The following is a 15,475-nucleotide window of genomic DNA, read 5'->3' on the forward strand; positions in this document are numbered from 1 at the left end:
TCATCCGATGAAGTAGTTGCAGTGGGTGAATGCTGTTGTACGGTAAAGCCGTTGCCTATGCTTGTGGAGCGAACGATCATTGCTAATCGTTTCAAGGAGCTTCGGGAGATGTATTTATTGGAGAAATTCCAAAACATGTGTCCACATCGACAACATAGAGCCATTGCTGAAAAACATATCTCCAGATTAACAGGTGTGATTTTCTTGAAGTCTTTGGTGCATGCCTTCGTGCAGTGCATCATCAACATCAATATTTGCTCGACAGTGATAGAGCTTTCGTTTGTGTGCTCGTATGCATGCTGATGAAGAATGAAAGGAGAGTGAGTAGCCGACAACTCAGGCTAACGAGCTCTGGAAAAATACGGCAACGTGGCACAGTTTGAACGAGCAGTGCTGTTCAAACCATTTACGCACGCATGGCATGGCCATGCCGTTTGCGATCGTCTGATTTGCAACCTAGGACGCTAGAGAGTGTTTGGTGTGTCAACATCGTAGAAACGTTTCGAATATCCGGCTTGCTCGGCACGAAGAATAGTCTTGAGCTGCTTTGGATCACCAAATTTTACTAAAGCTGTACAAAATTACACCGCTTTCGTATCTTAGGAATGTAACATGTATTTCTGTATATTCATAATTCACTACTAGGTTTTTTTTGCAACACACACACACACACAAACAATCTGCTTTAATTGGTTCTTAGTATTGTTTGATTACACGCGCTTTTTTTTCTCTTCTTAAGAGATCGTACAACTAAACGGAATGAGAACGATAGTGGGGTAGGGTTATCTCCCGGAAGGTGCCGGGAGCTGTCATGGAAGGCGTTCCGGTGCTGGAGGTACAATATTTACAACAGATCAACTAACAAATCGCGCTTCTACCAGGCTCACTCGGGATACATACAATCTGCGCTTCGCCGCTTAAACAACGTCCGTGGGAAGGGGGATCTCGAGGAGCTCAAGTGCTAACACCTACGTGACGTGGTACACGTGCAATACGTTTCGTTCAACAAGCTCCAACCTTTGGCGGTGAGGGAAGGTGAGAGTTTCAGCTGGAAAAGCTGTGGGAAACTACTGACGCTCACACAACCTCACCTGTGTCTGCGTTAAAGTTGTGCCAGTGACAGATTCGATTACTTCAAATGTCAAATGTTTTACTCTACAAATTTTATCTAGCTGAATCGCAGCGCGATATCACTTCGGAAGGAAGGAGTGTTTACTTACATTTACAAATATTTATCAGTGTGTAATTTCTATGCTTTTCGATTCCATTCAGATTCTACGTTCAGCATGCTGGATTCCTTAATGCATTCTTTCGAGGATCATCACTCCTCTACAAACCATAACGAAAAACCGACGAACAGACTTTCGGACTAAGTTGTTTCGTCGTACAACATTGGGATGTTAAAAGTTGATCCACTCTAAAAGACTAAAGAGAGACTAAAGTTTACGTTTGTCAAAAGTCTTACTGACATCAGTAAATGTTGAAATTGTAATCGTAATCAGAAGTAGTAGTTGAGAACCGAAATAAAGTATCAAAGAGCAATCCCTGCCTGATCTGATGGAACTTCATTGATGATCATGGGTGCTGTGAAAAATGGAATGGTCATAAATTCAAATTGGTCTTCTTTCCTGGCCAAAACTACCACACTTTGGAGCTGTGAGCGAAGGCACGTATCTTTTTCTCTTCCCCCCTTTTTGGGGGTGGAAGATTCTTAGGGCTTAAATGTCCCCCCAAATGTTTTTCCCCTAACCTGTTTGCTAATTCGAAGGACACAGGTTGCATTCGCTTTGCCTTAATTCGATATCCTATGCTTTGGTTGTTCCTGCAGCAAACACGCAAAAGGACAACCGTTCACACCCGTACTGCCCTCGTGTCTACGGTGGCTCACCGTCCGCAGGTTGGCAGATTGACGCGGAAGAACACGTTCAGCTCGATCAGGCTGGCCAGAATGAGGAACACGGCGTACATGATGAGACAGGCGTTACCGACCCGCCGATCCAGCTTGAACTTGTTCAGCGAGAAAGCGATGTACAGCATCAGCAGGGTCGATAGCAGCGAGATGGCCGAATACTCCAGTCCAGCCGAGTTTATGCCGACCCAGTGGTGACCCGGTTCAATCGGTGAAAATGCTGCCTTGATAAACCACGGCAACCCGAGACAGAGCAGTATATCGAACGTGTTCGAACCGATTGAGTTGCTGATACCCATTGAACCGTGACCTACGAATGAGATGGCAAGAATTAGATTGCTCCTTTTTTTATTCTCGCGCTGTTGCTCCCGTACGGCAGGTATCACTAACCTTGCTTTGCTACTATTACACTGGAGACGGCCTCCGGCACGCTCGTTCCCGCAGCCAAAAACGTGATGCCCATTACGGAGTCCGGTATCTTGAGCGTATCACCTACGCGTGGAAGGGGAATAGCAGATTCAAAGGATTAGTGCCCTGATTACGGGTAGGGGGCGGGGAAGTGGCATGAGGACACGCGTTCAACGTAAACCCATCATTATTTGATAAATTCATTCTCCTAGGGAGGAATGTCTTAGGACGCGAGGCCTGTTATGTGTGTGTTTGTGTTCGTTTACTGCACGATATGCGAGTTGCCTTATCGACCACGCTAATCGGACGTGGTGATGATAGGCAGAATGCAGAACTTCTCTTGCAGTGATTGTACATTTTACCATACTCTGCGTTACGGACTGTAACGAGCACTACATGTTTGGCGAGCGTTGGGAGGCGTTTGGCGTCATTAGTTATTATTGTAAGTACGAAATGTAGTGTTGGGTTGGTCACTAAAATATTAAGCTATTTCTTCTGGTCTTTGGATTAAAAACGCGAGCTGGGCGCTTTCTTACTAGCATGGGCGACAGGGCACAACTTAAAAACACATGTTGGTTTACAAATTGTCTTGACTATTTACAGATCCGACGTCCGAGCCACAATCGAGCATCAAGCAATTAAATTCAGCGATAGATAGCAAGCTAGTTATGAATTTGAATTGAACTGTCAGGCGCTACAACCGCTTCGTGGTCTTGTCCTGCTCCAATAATCCTCGAATCCGCTAAAGATCAAACGCCATCGTCTGCCATTCCATTATCCCTGGTAAACGTATCAACGTCATTATTCCGTTTTAAATTGCGGCTACTACGTCTTCTCTGTCCATGTGGACGGCCTAAAAGGACTTAACGGGCTAGGTCGTCCGGTACCATTCTCATCACATGACCAGTCCACCGGAGCCTGGTGTATCTAATTTGCTGCACGATTGTGAGATCACCGTACAACTCGTAGCAACCCTCCATTGTCCTTCTAAGCAAGTTATACCAATCTCAAAAACAGTTAAGAAGATTTTGCTTCCATCGTTTTTTTATCTATTCATTTCCAAACATCTCCAAAGCTAGCCATAAGAAGGAACCAACGATAATGGCCAAAAACAGGAAGGTTAAATAATTATCTTTGTCATAGCAAATAGATTGTTATTTAATTGGAATTTGTGTTTAAGAAATACTTTAACAGATTGATCTATAACATATAAAAAATTGAGTACATTTCGATAAACAACTATACCCATTTGAACAATAGTTTAAGTATAGAGCCTATAGAAATAAGGACGTCCCTTCGATCTTTTGTAGTGCTCTGTGGAGGTTAGATGTTATAGTCCCAAACTTACCAATGATTGTTATCATCCATGCAACGACGTAAGACAGCGACCCGATCCACACTATACACATGATGAACGTCAGTGGGAACCAATTCCGGAAGCGTGGCTTCTCACAGTTCGGAATGGTGAACATGAACAGCAGATGGATTGGCCAAGTGATGATCCACGAGAACTGTCTGAACGCACTCTTGCCAAGCGGATATTTTAGAAGCTTAAACTCATCCTCATCCTCTTCCTGTGCACCCGCTCCATCGCCATCGGCTCCGTCGCCCGCTCCATCCGCCCCAGCACTAGCGCTAGTACCACTTTCAAGTGCTCTAACAACAGCTTCCGCCACCGGTACCGTCGTTCCGTGTCCGTTCTCACCACTCCATTCCTTAAGCGGCAAGGAACCGACCGCCGTTTCCTTCAGGTCCACCCCGTTGCCCTTGTCCGGTTCCTGTACCGGCGGTGTTGCAGGACTGGGTGGTGGTGGTGGTCGCTCCGGAACACTCTCGTCACCCGGTTCACCCTCCGACGGGTCGATCGATGTACTGGCGCTTGTCTTCTTCGCTTCCAGATCCGTCGTAGCGGTTGCCATTGCCGGTCCCGGCGCACGCATGTCGATCGATGCGAATGGCTTAATTTGCATTTCTACGTCGGCCGCAGCTGATGACGTCAATTCCGCAGCGGGTGCATCGATATGGGCCACATTCTTCAAGTTTCCGTTCTGCTGGAAGTGTCCAATGCGCAGCGGCGTGCGCGCCTCAATTGCCTCTAAATTGATTGGTTCGTTGTCGTCGTCGTCACCATCGTCATCAGCCACCGTCGTTATGGTGGTTTAATCGCGTAAATCATCAACCGGGCCACCACCACGATCAAGCCACGATTGAGCATAACATGTGGATAAGGAACAGGAAAGAAACAAAACATTTAGCAACGATTATTGGGAATGAGTGACAGGTAATGGCTAGGGCATGGTTGGGGTGTCTTCGGCGTCCCGTGCTAACCCAACTCTAGTGACAAACAGTACCTTGCGTTCGGCTAGACTCGGACTTGAGGCTGCTGGAGGTGTCATGGGATCTTCGTTTGCGGGCGTGCTTCAGACCACCTACGCACCATGTGCATCACATTTAAGTCGAGCGTGTTGCGTGTGTGGGAAGGAAATATGTAGTGCATTAGTGAATGATAAAACCACCACCAAATATTTGACAACTTTGATGATATTTCTGACCATTTTTTCTGAACTTTAGATCTTGCATCTGTTTCCATCAGTTTAGTTATCTTCATCATGTTTGGAATTATTGTCAATCTCGACCTGCCTTGCTCTATGATTCCACCTGTGATTAGTGAGCTGAATGAACTGACCAACTTTCGGGGAGTATGGTTCACTATTATATGACACAAATAGAGGGAACGCTGAAGAACCTTATATCGAGAACTAAATGACTAATACAAAGGTGATGTGGAATTTCACTATTCGTGCCATGTTTAAAGTTGCCTTTTCTTTAAATTTAGTTGCCATTTTTATAAATTGTTCTTCTAAATTATTGGTAAATTTTAAGTAAAACAAATTTCAAACAGTTAATCTTTTTAATTTGGTATTTTAGCTCAACGTTATTATTATTAAGAGCTTCCACCATAACCGTTTTTTTAAGTACATCTATCACTCTAGACTGCAAACCTTAGAATCAATAACCTTAACGTGGTAAATGTTAATTACTGCTTTATAATGTAGAAACTAAAACGTGTAACGTTTTTAGAGCTCTCCATACGTACCTCTAGCACACTTTTGAAAAGATTTATCATAGTACATCACAGCAATGTACACGATGTAGAGCAACACTAGTATCAGCGCCTCGTACCACTCGACTCGCTCGTCATGGATAATGCAAATCAAAATGGCTACCGTGATACCGTAGGCCAGGCAGTCTCTCGTCAGCGGCCACCAATCCAGTGGCACTACCTGAGGGCAAATTAATTAAAAACCATCAAACCACACTCTTCCTCGCTCCTCCCAATGGCTTTCTCGCCGCTTTCTCCTTATCCCGCATTGCATTAGACATTACCATTCCGGCGCCGATTCCACAGCAGGCGGCCACTGCCAGGATATTGAAGACGGCAGAGCCCACGATGGTGCCAACGCCAATGTCACCCTCGGTAATGAACGTACCGATCACGTTGACGAACAGCTCTGGAGCGGAGGTAGCTGCCGCCATGAATGTAGCGCCCGCTACATCGTTGGACATGTTTAACGCTGGTGCAACAGCGGGGAAAAACGAAACAAAACGGCCCGTTCGTGAGGTCTTGAATACTTTCTCCGAGGTTTAATTAAAATCTCCGCCATGGAGCCTTGCAGCCAATAAGTAAGACGGTTGGACACCGGTCGTAGCAGTACGCACGCTTACCTTGACAGATCTTTTCAACGGCAGGTACAAAATACTTATCACAAACTACGGCCAAAGCTACAAATAAATATAAACTAGCGATTGCATGTAACACTACTGCCCCATTCTGGCGCTGCTCCTCGGTGAACAGGTCCCGGGGAAAGTCGTCAATTGCGGGTTGTGTGCAGTTCATCCCTGGTGAATATGGCAAAACGGTCGTATAATGATTATTGTGCTCAGCAAATTAATCCACCTTTAAAGGGGAAAGCGCTTCGTATCGCTTTTTTTATATGTTTTCCCGGAAAAGTATTTAATTATTTAAATAAGTTAAGAAATGAGCCATGAGATTTCGTTATCAAACCACCAACCTTCTTCTCAAAATATAATGTCAATCGCTTAAAAGTGTCCCTAGTGTCAAAGAGAATGTCCTGTGTTGTTGCATTCCTATTCACTGCCGAGACGTTCGAATTACTCGTAGCAGCGTTAGGCTAACATACTCAGAAGGATTTTAGGCTTCGTTAGTGTTGAGGAATAATGCAGCCAATTAGGTTCGCGGGACTCTAGTGGACAAGGTATGCTATGAGAATGACACTGGGCGGCAATTCCATATAGTCTGCTTTCCACTGGAAAAAGCGTGCATACGAGGCACAAATTGCAATTGCATGCCTCCGAAAGATCGAAGTAATGAACAGACGATCGCACTCTGATTTGAGCAGTTTTGAGCAATTCTGGTAACTGAACAAGACTGAGCAATTGGTACGCGCCAAATGTATCAAATTCGGCCAAGCATCATTCACGTGGTTGAGGCTAAACTATATACCTAGAGCTCGTATTAAGCGTTATCTGGTCGGATTATTTCCCTTGAACTTTCTATATTTCCCAGTTTATTATGACTATTTACTCCAAGGACTTACAATTTTCCACTAAACTGAACTATGTTGTGACAGCACAATCATCAAGTACATTTTATATATCTTTCTTTTGTCTTTACTTCAACAGTAAACCACTATAAATATCTTCACCGGCTCACAAGAAGCTAAAACGCCACCGTACCATTCGCCACCCCTTTCCTGAGGAACAACCTTTCTAGCTCTCCTGTCAGAATTGATATTTCCGGCGCCATCTTTACCCTGCACGCAAAATACCGCATATGTAAGTGATTTAATTACAGAGCATTGTCGGCACTTGTAAGATGATGATTTCCATTCAGCGTAAAATGAATTCATTCACTGCGAACCACCGGAGGTGTGGTACAATGCGGTTCAATGTCACCACCAACGGTTAATGGTTGCATGAGCATGTCTTTCGGTTTAATTGAAACAAATAGCAATCGTTCCGTAGCTTCCTCCCATGCTGAACCCTTTGCTTCAACTTTCGTGCGTTATCTGGCGACAAGAATTGGCGTTAGCAGTTGATCGTCTTAATTTGGCTTCCCGCCCAACACAGCGCCGTTTGACGCAAATCTTTCTTACGCTTGATATAGATGAGGGCACGGTTTTTTTTTTTTTTTTTTGAGACCATTAATTAAAATCTTCGTGAATATGCTCTAACTCTAAACTTTTGATGAAGCCGTTGTTAGTGACTGGAGGTTGCTACCCATCAAGCATTCGTTAGAATATGTATGCACCATTACCAATAAATTGGTGCTATTGGATGAGCCGTATGATCGAGGGTGTTAATATTCACGATCAATCAATTAAAACGTGTAAGAAAGTTTGCACGATGCAACACTTAGCCATCGATTGACTTCCAAAAATTTGTAAAAAAAATCATGAAAAAAACCTAACATTCCCACATTCATAATTCATAGTTCCAGTGCTTTGATTTATATGCTTTTTACATACCTAAACACGGCAACAAAACTGTCTCACACACCGATAAACACGGCAAGTGATTCGTGCGAACATATTTAATTGGTTCAACTGCATTGCACTTGGTTGTGGCACATGTCCACCATATCTTTTAATTGTCGTGATGTTGCAGTCGGGAGATGCAAATGCGAATTGCGTTTACTTCTTCACTGAATGGAATTAGGCATAGTTTAAATGATGGCTCTCGTTGAAGTCGTTTGCGTTGAAGTTGAGTTACAGTCCGGCAGTACTCAGCACAGCGCGATGGAAGTAATTTGATTAGCAAATCTTATGATAACTACCATCTGCACTGGTCTGAAACCCTTGAAGAGATTTAATAGGCTGTTATACTAATTACATTGCTGCATAAACAGAAAAGCTAAACAGTTACTCTCGTTTTGTAATGTTTGCCACACGAGGTGCATTATCCATTCTTAGTAATAGTAATTATTTCCTATCTGAAAATGTCATAAAGCAATATATTACAATCATTGATAAATCTTCCTATGTTTGTTGCTCTCGCCACCATGCCATTAATAAATCAAACGGAGCCCATCATTACATTGCAACATCATTATCCTTGAACCGTCGGGCCAATGATAAGTTTCTTCCGGTTTTGTATTTGTTTTACGCTTATCTTTACCAACGTTTAAATACACCTTACTTGAATGTTCTGATCGGAAGCTTGAATCACCGTTGGATTTGGTTTCATGATTGTTGCCTTAAGCAAACCTCATAAATCATTTCCATTTTGCGCTAGACTACAGGTAATCAGATTCTATTCTTTACTCAGTGGTGAAGACAGCTATATGTTGTACATGTTGTTGTACATAGGCACTAGATACAGTATCAGGAAGTTCCTATGGTTAATAACTGTATGGAATGAAGGATGATACTTTAAGCGAAGTAAGCAGAGTAGTAAATGTATTTTAAAATACCATCACATGTTTTATAGCGTTTCTATTTAATCTGATCAAATTTTGTTAACTACGAGATCGCATTTAAGATAAATGAAAGTTTGTTCTTCACTACAACGATTAATTTCCAATATACTTTCAAAATTTACACAATTTTATTCTCTCTGGCACCCTCAGTTCAGCATCAAAACACAGATCCAACATACTACAAGTTTGTTTACCATTCCACTAACCAACACCAAACAATTGGCCAAAGGATGATCAGCCTAAAGTGTGCCAACGACCTGTCCGCTGTAACTATATCTGTTTTTTTTTTTGCTCTTTTGTTGAGCCTCACCCTAGTGTTTTGAGTATCACATGTTGCCCGCTGGCCACCACGCGCCATCGCTCCCAGCCATGGTAATATGGTGCCCCAATCCAATCAACCCGGTGTCGTATCAAAAACCTGACGCCAGATATTTACGACCTTTAAAATGGGGTGCGTTTTGTTGACAAAAAGCCGAACGTGGTTGTTATTGTGATGGTGGTACACCCCAAACGCGCAACGTTGTCTGGTGGATAAACATATCGTTCGCATCTTGTCCACGTGTGTAGTATTATGCTGTAGGAAATAATTGCAGTGAGTGATTGACGAAAACAAAAAATCATCGCTCCTGTAAATTACGACAAAATGTTTATATTCTTTGTATGTAAATTAAAGATTACTTCATCGATTCCCTGCCAGAAGTATAAAAGTGTCACTTTTTTTTGACGCAAGATAAAACACAGGTAGGAGGAACCTTTGCACATCTAATTCTACGGGCCCAAAAAAAAACCTTTCCTATGCGTAAAGCATAAACATTGAACAACAATGTTGCGATCTTCCCGCGTTGCAACAATGTAGTGCCATGTGGGAAGTTGTGGGATATGCACAAAAAAACATACCATACCCAAACGCTCATCAGATAAATTACGAACGCTTCCTACAGAATAGACAACAGGGAGTTTGTCATTGTCAACACACGGGCAAACATATACACACACAGGTGGAAAGACAACGATCGCTACAGACACACGGTCAGATCGGTGTTGTTTAATCAAATGATTGATCTGCCACATACAACCCCTTTGCCGAGTGCTCAGCACAATAGTGTGGGATTAGTTCCGTACAGGAACCAACAACACCAACAAAAAAAACAGGAAGGAGGTTGAAGAGCAATAGGAGGAGAAGTTGTAAAATTAAAAATTCACCTGCTATCGACTGCACGGGGGCACGTGCTGTAATAGGTGCAGCATACAGTATACTGATGTAGGTTTACTAATATGACAAAGTGGTGTTGTGTGCTGGTGGATATTGCATATCGCTTATGTTTGTATTGAGAGCCTTCAAAGTACCATGCTGCTCCATATTTTAAAAATAGCCTGTTTCTAATTATTTGAGCAAATGCGATCGTTAGAAGATTTAACAATTGTGTTAAACACCTACGCCAACAACATTCATAGCCTGCCCACGTCATCAATATAGTGTAGCGGTTATTGATTGACAAAATGGCAGCAAAAAATACACTACCACATCGCTGACATCGCAAGCTGACGCGTAAGCCGCTCTACCTCCACACACAGCGAGGTGCAATTGGTTTAGCTCATTGATTTCGATCGTGGGATCTTCTCATACAACAGTGCAAGGTCGAACAACAGGCAACGACGTCGACTACTCGATGATGACGATGACAACGTCACCCGGTGACCGAACGTTTTTGCTATCGATCCGAACCGATCGCCTGGGAATGGTCTGGGAACTTCGTCGAAAATGGCGGGGGAATGGTGGGCCACATCACAGGACGGCATTAATTATACGGTGTGCACTTGCAAACTGCCACACGCTCTTTCTCTCTTTCCCTCTGTAAGTTTCTCTCCCTCTCTCTCTGTCGCTCTCTTTTCTCCCTCCATTGTTTTTCAACCTCACAGCTGACAGCGCCACATGTCAGCCGCAGAACTTCTAATCGGACCGGGTCAATCAACAGATTATTGAATGCTAATTGTTAGTGGTGGAAGCGAGTAGTGGGGTGTTTTTTTCCCCCCCTGCTTTACCCACTGCTGCGATCGTTTTTTTTTTTCTTTATAGCCCCACTGCACAGTTCGACCAGAATTGCACCGGAAGCTTGACCGTAGCGAAACTTGTACACACCACTTCCCGTTTTCGGTGGCCAGTGTATCGATAACGTTTGCAAAACGCGCCTATTTGTCGGTGCAAAACTGTTAACAGGAGGATGGGGAAGCTTGCGTTTGTTTGTTTTTTTTTTTTGGTTCAGAACGATGCGTGGTACGATAAGGTCAAACAAATTTGTCGGCCGTCATAGCCTTGATCATTCGTGGTTGGTATATTCATTTTTAACTTGCTTCGAGGTCAATTGTTTTCCGCAAACTGACTGAATATAAATAGCGATAAGCGATCAGACCATTGCTGTTCTGGTTTGATTTCAATGCAAATGATAATAACATTTTTTTTATTTAATATGTAATGATAAAAGGTGTAAGATTGCACATTAAAAAATAGAGATACATTTTTAAGAACAAGAAATTAAAATCCTAGCTTATTCAAACAGAATTCCCATTTTGTTTGTTTTGAATCTCTTAAAATTGGTGAATGATCTTGCGTTCATGTGGTCCTAACTAGAATGGTTTAATGTGTGTCCATCAGAGAAGACAATTAATTGCTAACAAATATTATTGTTCTATGCACCGTAAGAACTGAATGTCCAACTACATGGTAGCGATAAGTCTAGCAAGCCTTTTGATTACCAGCATGGCCTAGCAGGCCGTTTAACCGAGCACTTTAAATAAAAGTTCAGTAACAAATTGAGGAAATAAGAGAAATTTATTTAACATGAGCAAATACAAAATGCAAATTCTAGTGAAATTATTGTAACCGAAACGAAAATTGCAATAATGTTTAATTAGACGTGTTGGACATAATGAGCATAAAATATGACAATACGGCACTGGCTGCCATAATTTAAATATAAATTAAATAGTACTTTTTAAACTGCTGTGTGTTTGTAATGATTGTAATTTCAAAGTTTTATATTTAAAGTTGCCAGCAACATGGCTAGGCAGTCCTTTATTAATAAAAAATATTGTCAAGTAACTCTTTAAATCTACGAGCTACCAGGCGTCTCCATGAAATTCCTGCCCCAGCACATGACTCCCCGACATTACCAACCCTATCGATTACCAGTATGAAAAACAACTATTAATTCCCCCTCAAAGCATTGTTACTAATCACACGATACCATAGATAGTTGATTTTTTATAGAAAGCTCCAAAAATATCCAAAGCATTTGAAAGATCATAAAATTTATATTGTCCCGTCCAAAGCAACCACAAACTAGTATTCACCGCACAAACCGCTCACGGCAGGGTACAAAATGGCGCCCGAAACACGGCACGCGTTTTATGCCGCTTCTCCGTCCGAGAGTCAAAAGCTGATCTAGCTGAACCAACATCATCTAGCAGCGGAGTGCAAGTGTGTATGAGCACACACCCCAAACAGACTCTCTTCGCGTGACCCGCAACCTGAGGTTGAGTGAATGTTTAACGAAATTAATTGAATCTTATTGTGAAGAAATTGTGGAGCATTATTTATCAAATAAAGCTGCCGCCCCAACTACCCGTGCTGTGGCCGGGGTGGCGAATGGGTTCTGTGTGCACTCCTTTACCCTGGTCGGCACGAGCCCGTACGAGAAATGCCGTACGATAAGGTGCTGCCTGGCACCCGTGTTCCAGCTTGCCGAGTATCGAGCTCGCTAGGCCGTGTAAGCAAAGCAAAGCAGAAGCCGTGAAGCACGGCTCTCTATCAAAAGGCGGACAATCGTATGTTGATGTGAAGATGGTTCGATGAAGTTTAAATTATTCTTGATATAGTGCTATCCCTCCGTATGCTATATTATAGACATGTTTCTAGTAATCATAATACCGCATGAAGCATTCTGATTGAGAATCTAATAAGTTGTGAATAGTTAGGATAGGATTCGATCACGTTTAATATATTTTTCACTTTCTTACAGCACAGGTATTACACGTCACTCACTCAGTCACCTTCAAGACGGTTAAATTTATCTCTTTGTTATATGTAAGTTTGATGCAAAACACACGCTACTATACTCCGAGAACCAACCGCACCAGCGTTACACAACAATCAATTCAGGACGATGGGTGAACTGAACGAAGAAGAAATTAAGTGTCCTGGAGATCACGTATACCAACACGCAGCGGAACCCCGAGCAATGATCAATGGCAGCTTGAACAACACGATGAAGCAGCTGACACTTTGCTTACTGTGACATCCGGTGTCAAAATCGATCCTTTCCTAGGTATTTGTTATCACGCACTTTCACCCTTTTTGCAAAAGGAACTTTCTTGTACTTGTTTACTTATTGGAAGTGTCTATACAAACATGTACGTTCATTCTATGGAGTCACCTTTTGCTTTGCTGTTTTATCGTTTAAATCTTTCCAACAGAACATCCCTATCAACACGTCATGTACAACTCCTTCCACGATCTGACGGATATGCAGCGTTGTGCAAACGGGAACACAATCACACAACACTCTCTCTCACACATACACACACACAATCACGAACACGAAGGTGATAACAGGACGGGGGTAGGGAAAAGGGCGAACGGCAAAAACGGCAACCAACCGAATCACATTCACAGCCGATTGTGGGCCCGGTGCTGTGTGCGTTAGATTCGGATCACGACGACGTTGCCGGGACTGGTTAGGCTGGTTGTTGGGCTGGTTTGTGACCACTTTATTCTTCAATCTTCCCATTTTCTTAAATTAAGTGCCATATTCTTCTCTATGATTATCCATAATGCCTCTTATCCGTCCACGGTTTCGTCCAATATCGCGTCGGCCGAGGCGAAGCTCGCGCTACCAGTGGCTGCTGGTGCTCGCCGGTGCAAACTTGCCTCACACATCATTTGGGCACACATGTTGGCGGTGTTGGAATCAAATTTGGTTACCCCGTTCGAGTGTAATGCGATGGTACGATTGCAAAGCATCTTTCTTTTCCCCCTCTTTCTTGTGCATATTGGACCTTATCGATCGACGTGGAATATGGATCGCCATCGATCTCATATTACAGATCGACTTATAACTTCTAACATCAAGCAGAGGAATCTTAAATTTTGACTGATGTATCACTAATTACTGCAGCACTCATTACTGATCACTTAGCTCCACAAGAGCTCCACCGCACAAGAGTATATTTCGACCAATTGTTTCAGGCGCAACGCGAACTGTTCGAGGCACACCAATTAAATTAACCGAGTTTTTCTTTAATTCAACAACTATCCTTCAACTAAAAGGTAAAGAGTATCATTCGCTAACCATTGCTACGCGCGAGTCCCCAGTAGTCCGATTCGTCCATGTTGATTAAATCACAGTCAAATTCCAACTGAACTACTGATTCCGATTTGCGCTTATGTATAGCCTGGCTGCGAAAAGAGTGGACTCTAGCCAGGCGAAAAAAGAGAAGCAACAACAACAACAACAACAACGAAAACACTTTATGTATATCCGTCTACATACCCCCGGGTCGGTCGCTTCGGTGACACACAGTCAATGGCGTAATGGCAACCGGCAGCGACGAAGCCGTCCGTTTCGGCTAACTTTCATTGGTAAATGCGGCGCAAACCAACCGGGTGGGAGGAAGTACTAACTTCAAACACTCACTCACGCAGCATCACATGGGCAATGGGCCAAACATTCCAGCCCACTGTGCGTTCCAGCTCTGCTGTATGCTGTGTGCGCCAGGGGTTTTGTGCGTGTGCTCTCTGTGTACTGTAGCTATTGGACAGCACCACTCTCACCACCAAATGAGTGCCGATCGGCATATTGGAGATTGTTGTCAATTGTATTGTGCTCCCAGCATTCATCATCTACACCGTAGCTAGATTGTTTCCCCTGCGCCCTATAGCCGTCCGTAAATATGCTCCGAGAGCGCCATTTCTATTGTGTCTCGAGTGTATGAAAGCCACCGTAGGTACGTGCGAGAACGGGAGCACTCGAGTGGTGAACTGATCGTTTCGTAAATTGAGGTTTGTGAGCGTAGGACAAAGAGAGCGCGATCATATCGGGAGCCATACAATGCATATAGCGCTTGTTCTTAAATCAATCAAAATGTGTTAAACGCGCGCAGTTCAAGCTGCTAAAAGAACGAGGATGATCAAGAACATCGTTAACCTAAAGGCTGTAGCAAAGGTGCAAATGCGCTGCAGAATGTTATTTGCTCTATTTTGATAATCATTTGGCGGATGGCTTTCTGATTTGTTCTGATCACCAATCACAACCACATGAAGGAGACGCATGATCTTTTACGATGTCGAACAATCATAAAAAGATGAACAAGTGAAAAAAATAGTATTTACAAAAAAATGTTTTATAAAGTCATGATTGCTAGCGAGATCGATGCATCTATTTGGTACGATCGTACACGAAAGGGGGATTTGTAGAATTTTTACTTGATTTTCACAAACGCCCAATATTCTAGACAATCAAAACAAGGTCCGGCGTCAATTACAATTGGTTTATATTGTTTAATGTGGATTATTCAAATAATATGTTTAAGTAAACCCCAACCCTTACTTAAAGTGCGCCTGTATTTTTCACAAACCGGCTAGCAAGTTTAATCCGTTTAAA

General features: G+C 43.0%; 1 protein-coding gene across 5 annotated transcripts; it reads right to left on the reverse strand.

Moving 5' to 3' along the window:
- Positions 1-595: 595 nt before the first annotated feature.
- LOC118508559 (sodium/potassium/calcium exchanger 4) lies at positions 596-15,436 on the reverse strand. 5 transcript variants are annotated; one of them, XM_036048455.1, is made up of 8 exons: positions 14,366-15,436; positions 6,044-6,217; positions 5,705-5,892; positions 5,415-5,601; positions 4,669-4,746; positions 3,666-4,412; positions 2,300-2,401; positions 596-2,219 (listed from the first exon to the last, which is right to left on the reverse strand). In XM_036048455.1, exons 2-8 carry the CDS (start codon positions 6,213-6,215, stop codon positions 1,885-1,887), a joined length of 1,809 nt encoding a protein of 602 aa, XP_035904348.1. In that variant the 5' UTR covers positions 6,216-6,217; positions 14,366-15,436; the 3' UTR covers positions 596-1,884. The 5 variants fall into 5 exon arrangements, with proteins under 5 accessions (XP_035904348.1, XP_035904347.1, XP_035904349.1 ...); XM_036048454.1 differs by lacking the exon at positions 14,366-15,436 and adding an exon at positions 14,165-14,323; XM_036048456.1 differs by lacking the exon at positions 14,366-15,436 and adding an exon at positions 13,250-14,127.
- Positions 15,437-15,475: the final 39 nt, after the last annotated feature.

This window comes from Anopheles stephensi, chromosome 2 (assembly GCF_013141755.1).
Source record: "Anopheles stephensi strain Indian chromosome 2, UCI_ANSTEP_V1.0, whole genome shotgun sequence".
In the NCBI taxonomy this organism is placed as follows: domain Eukaryota; kingdom Metazoa; phylum Arthropoda; class Insecta; order Diptera; family Culicidae; genus Anopheles; species Anopheles stephensi.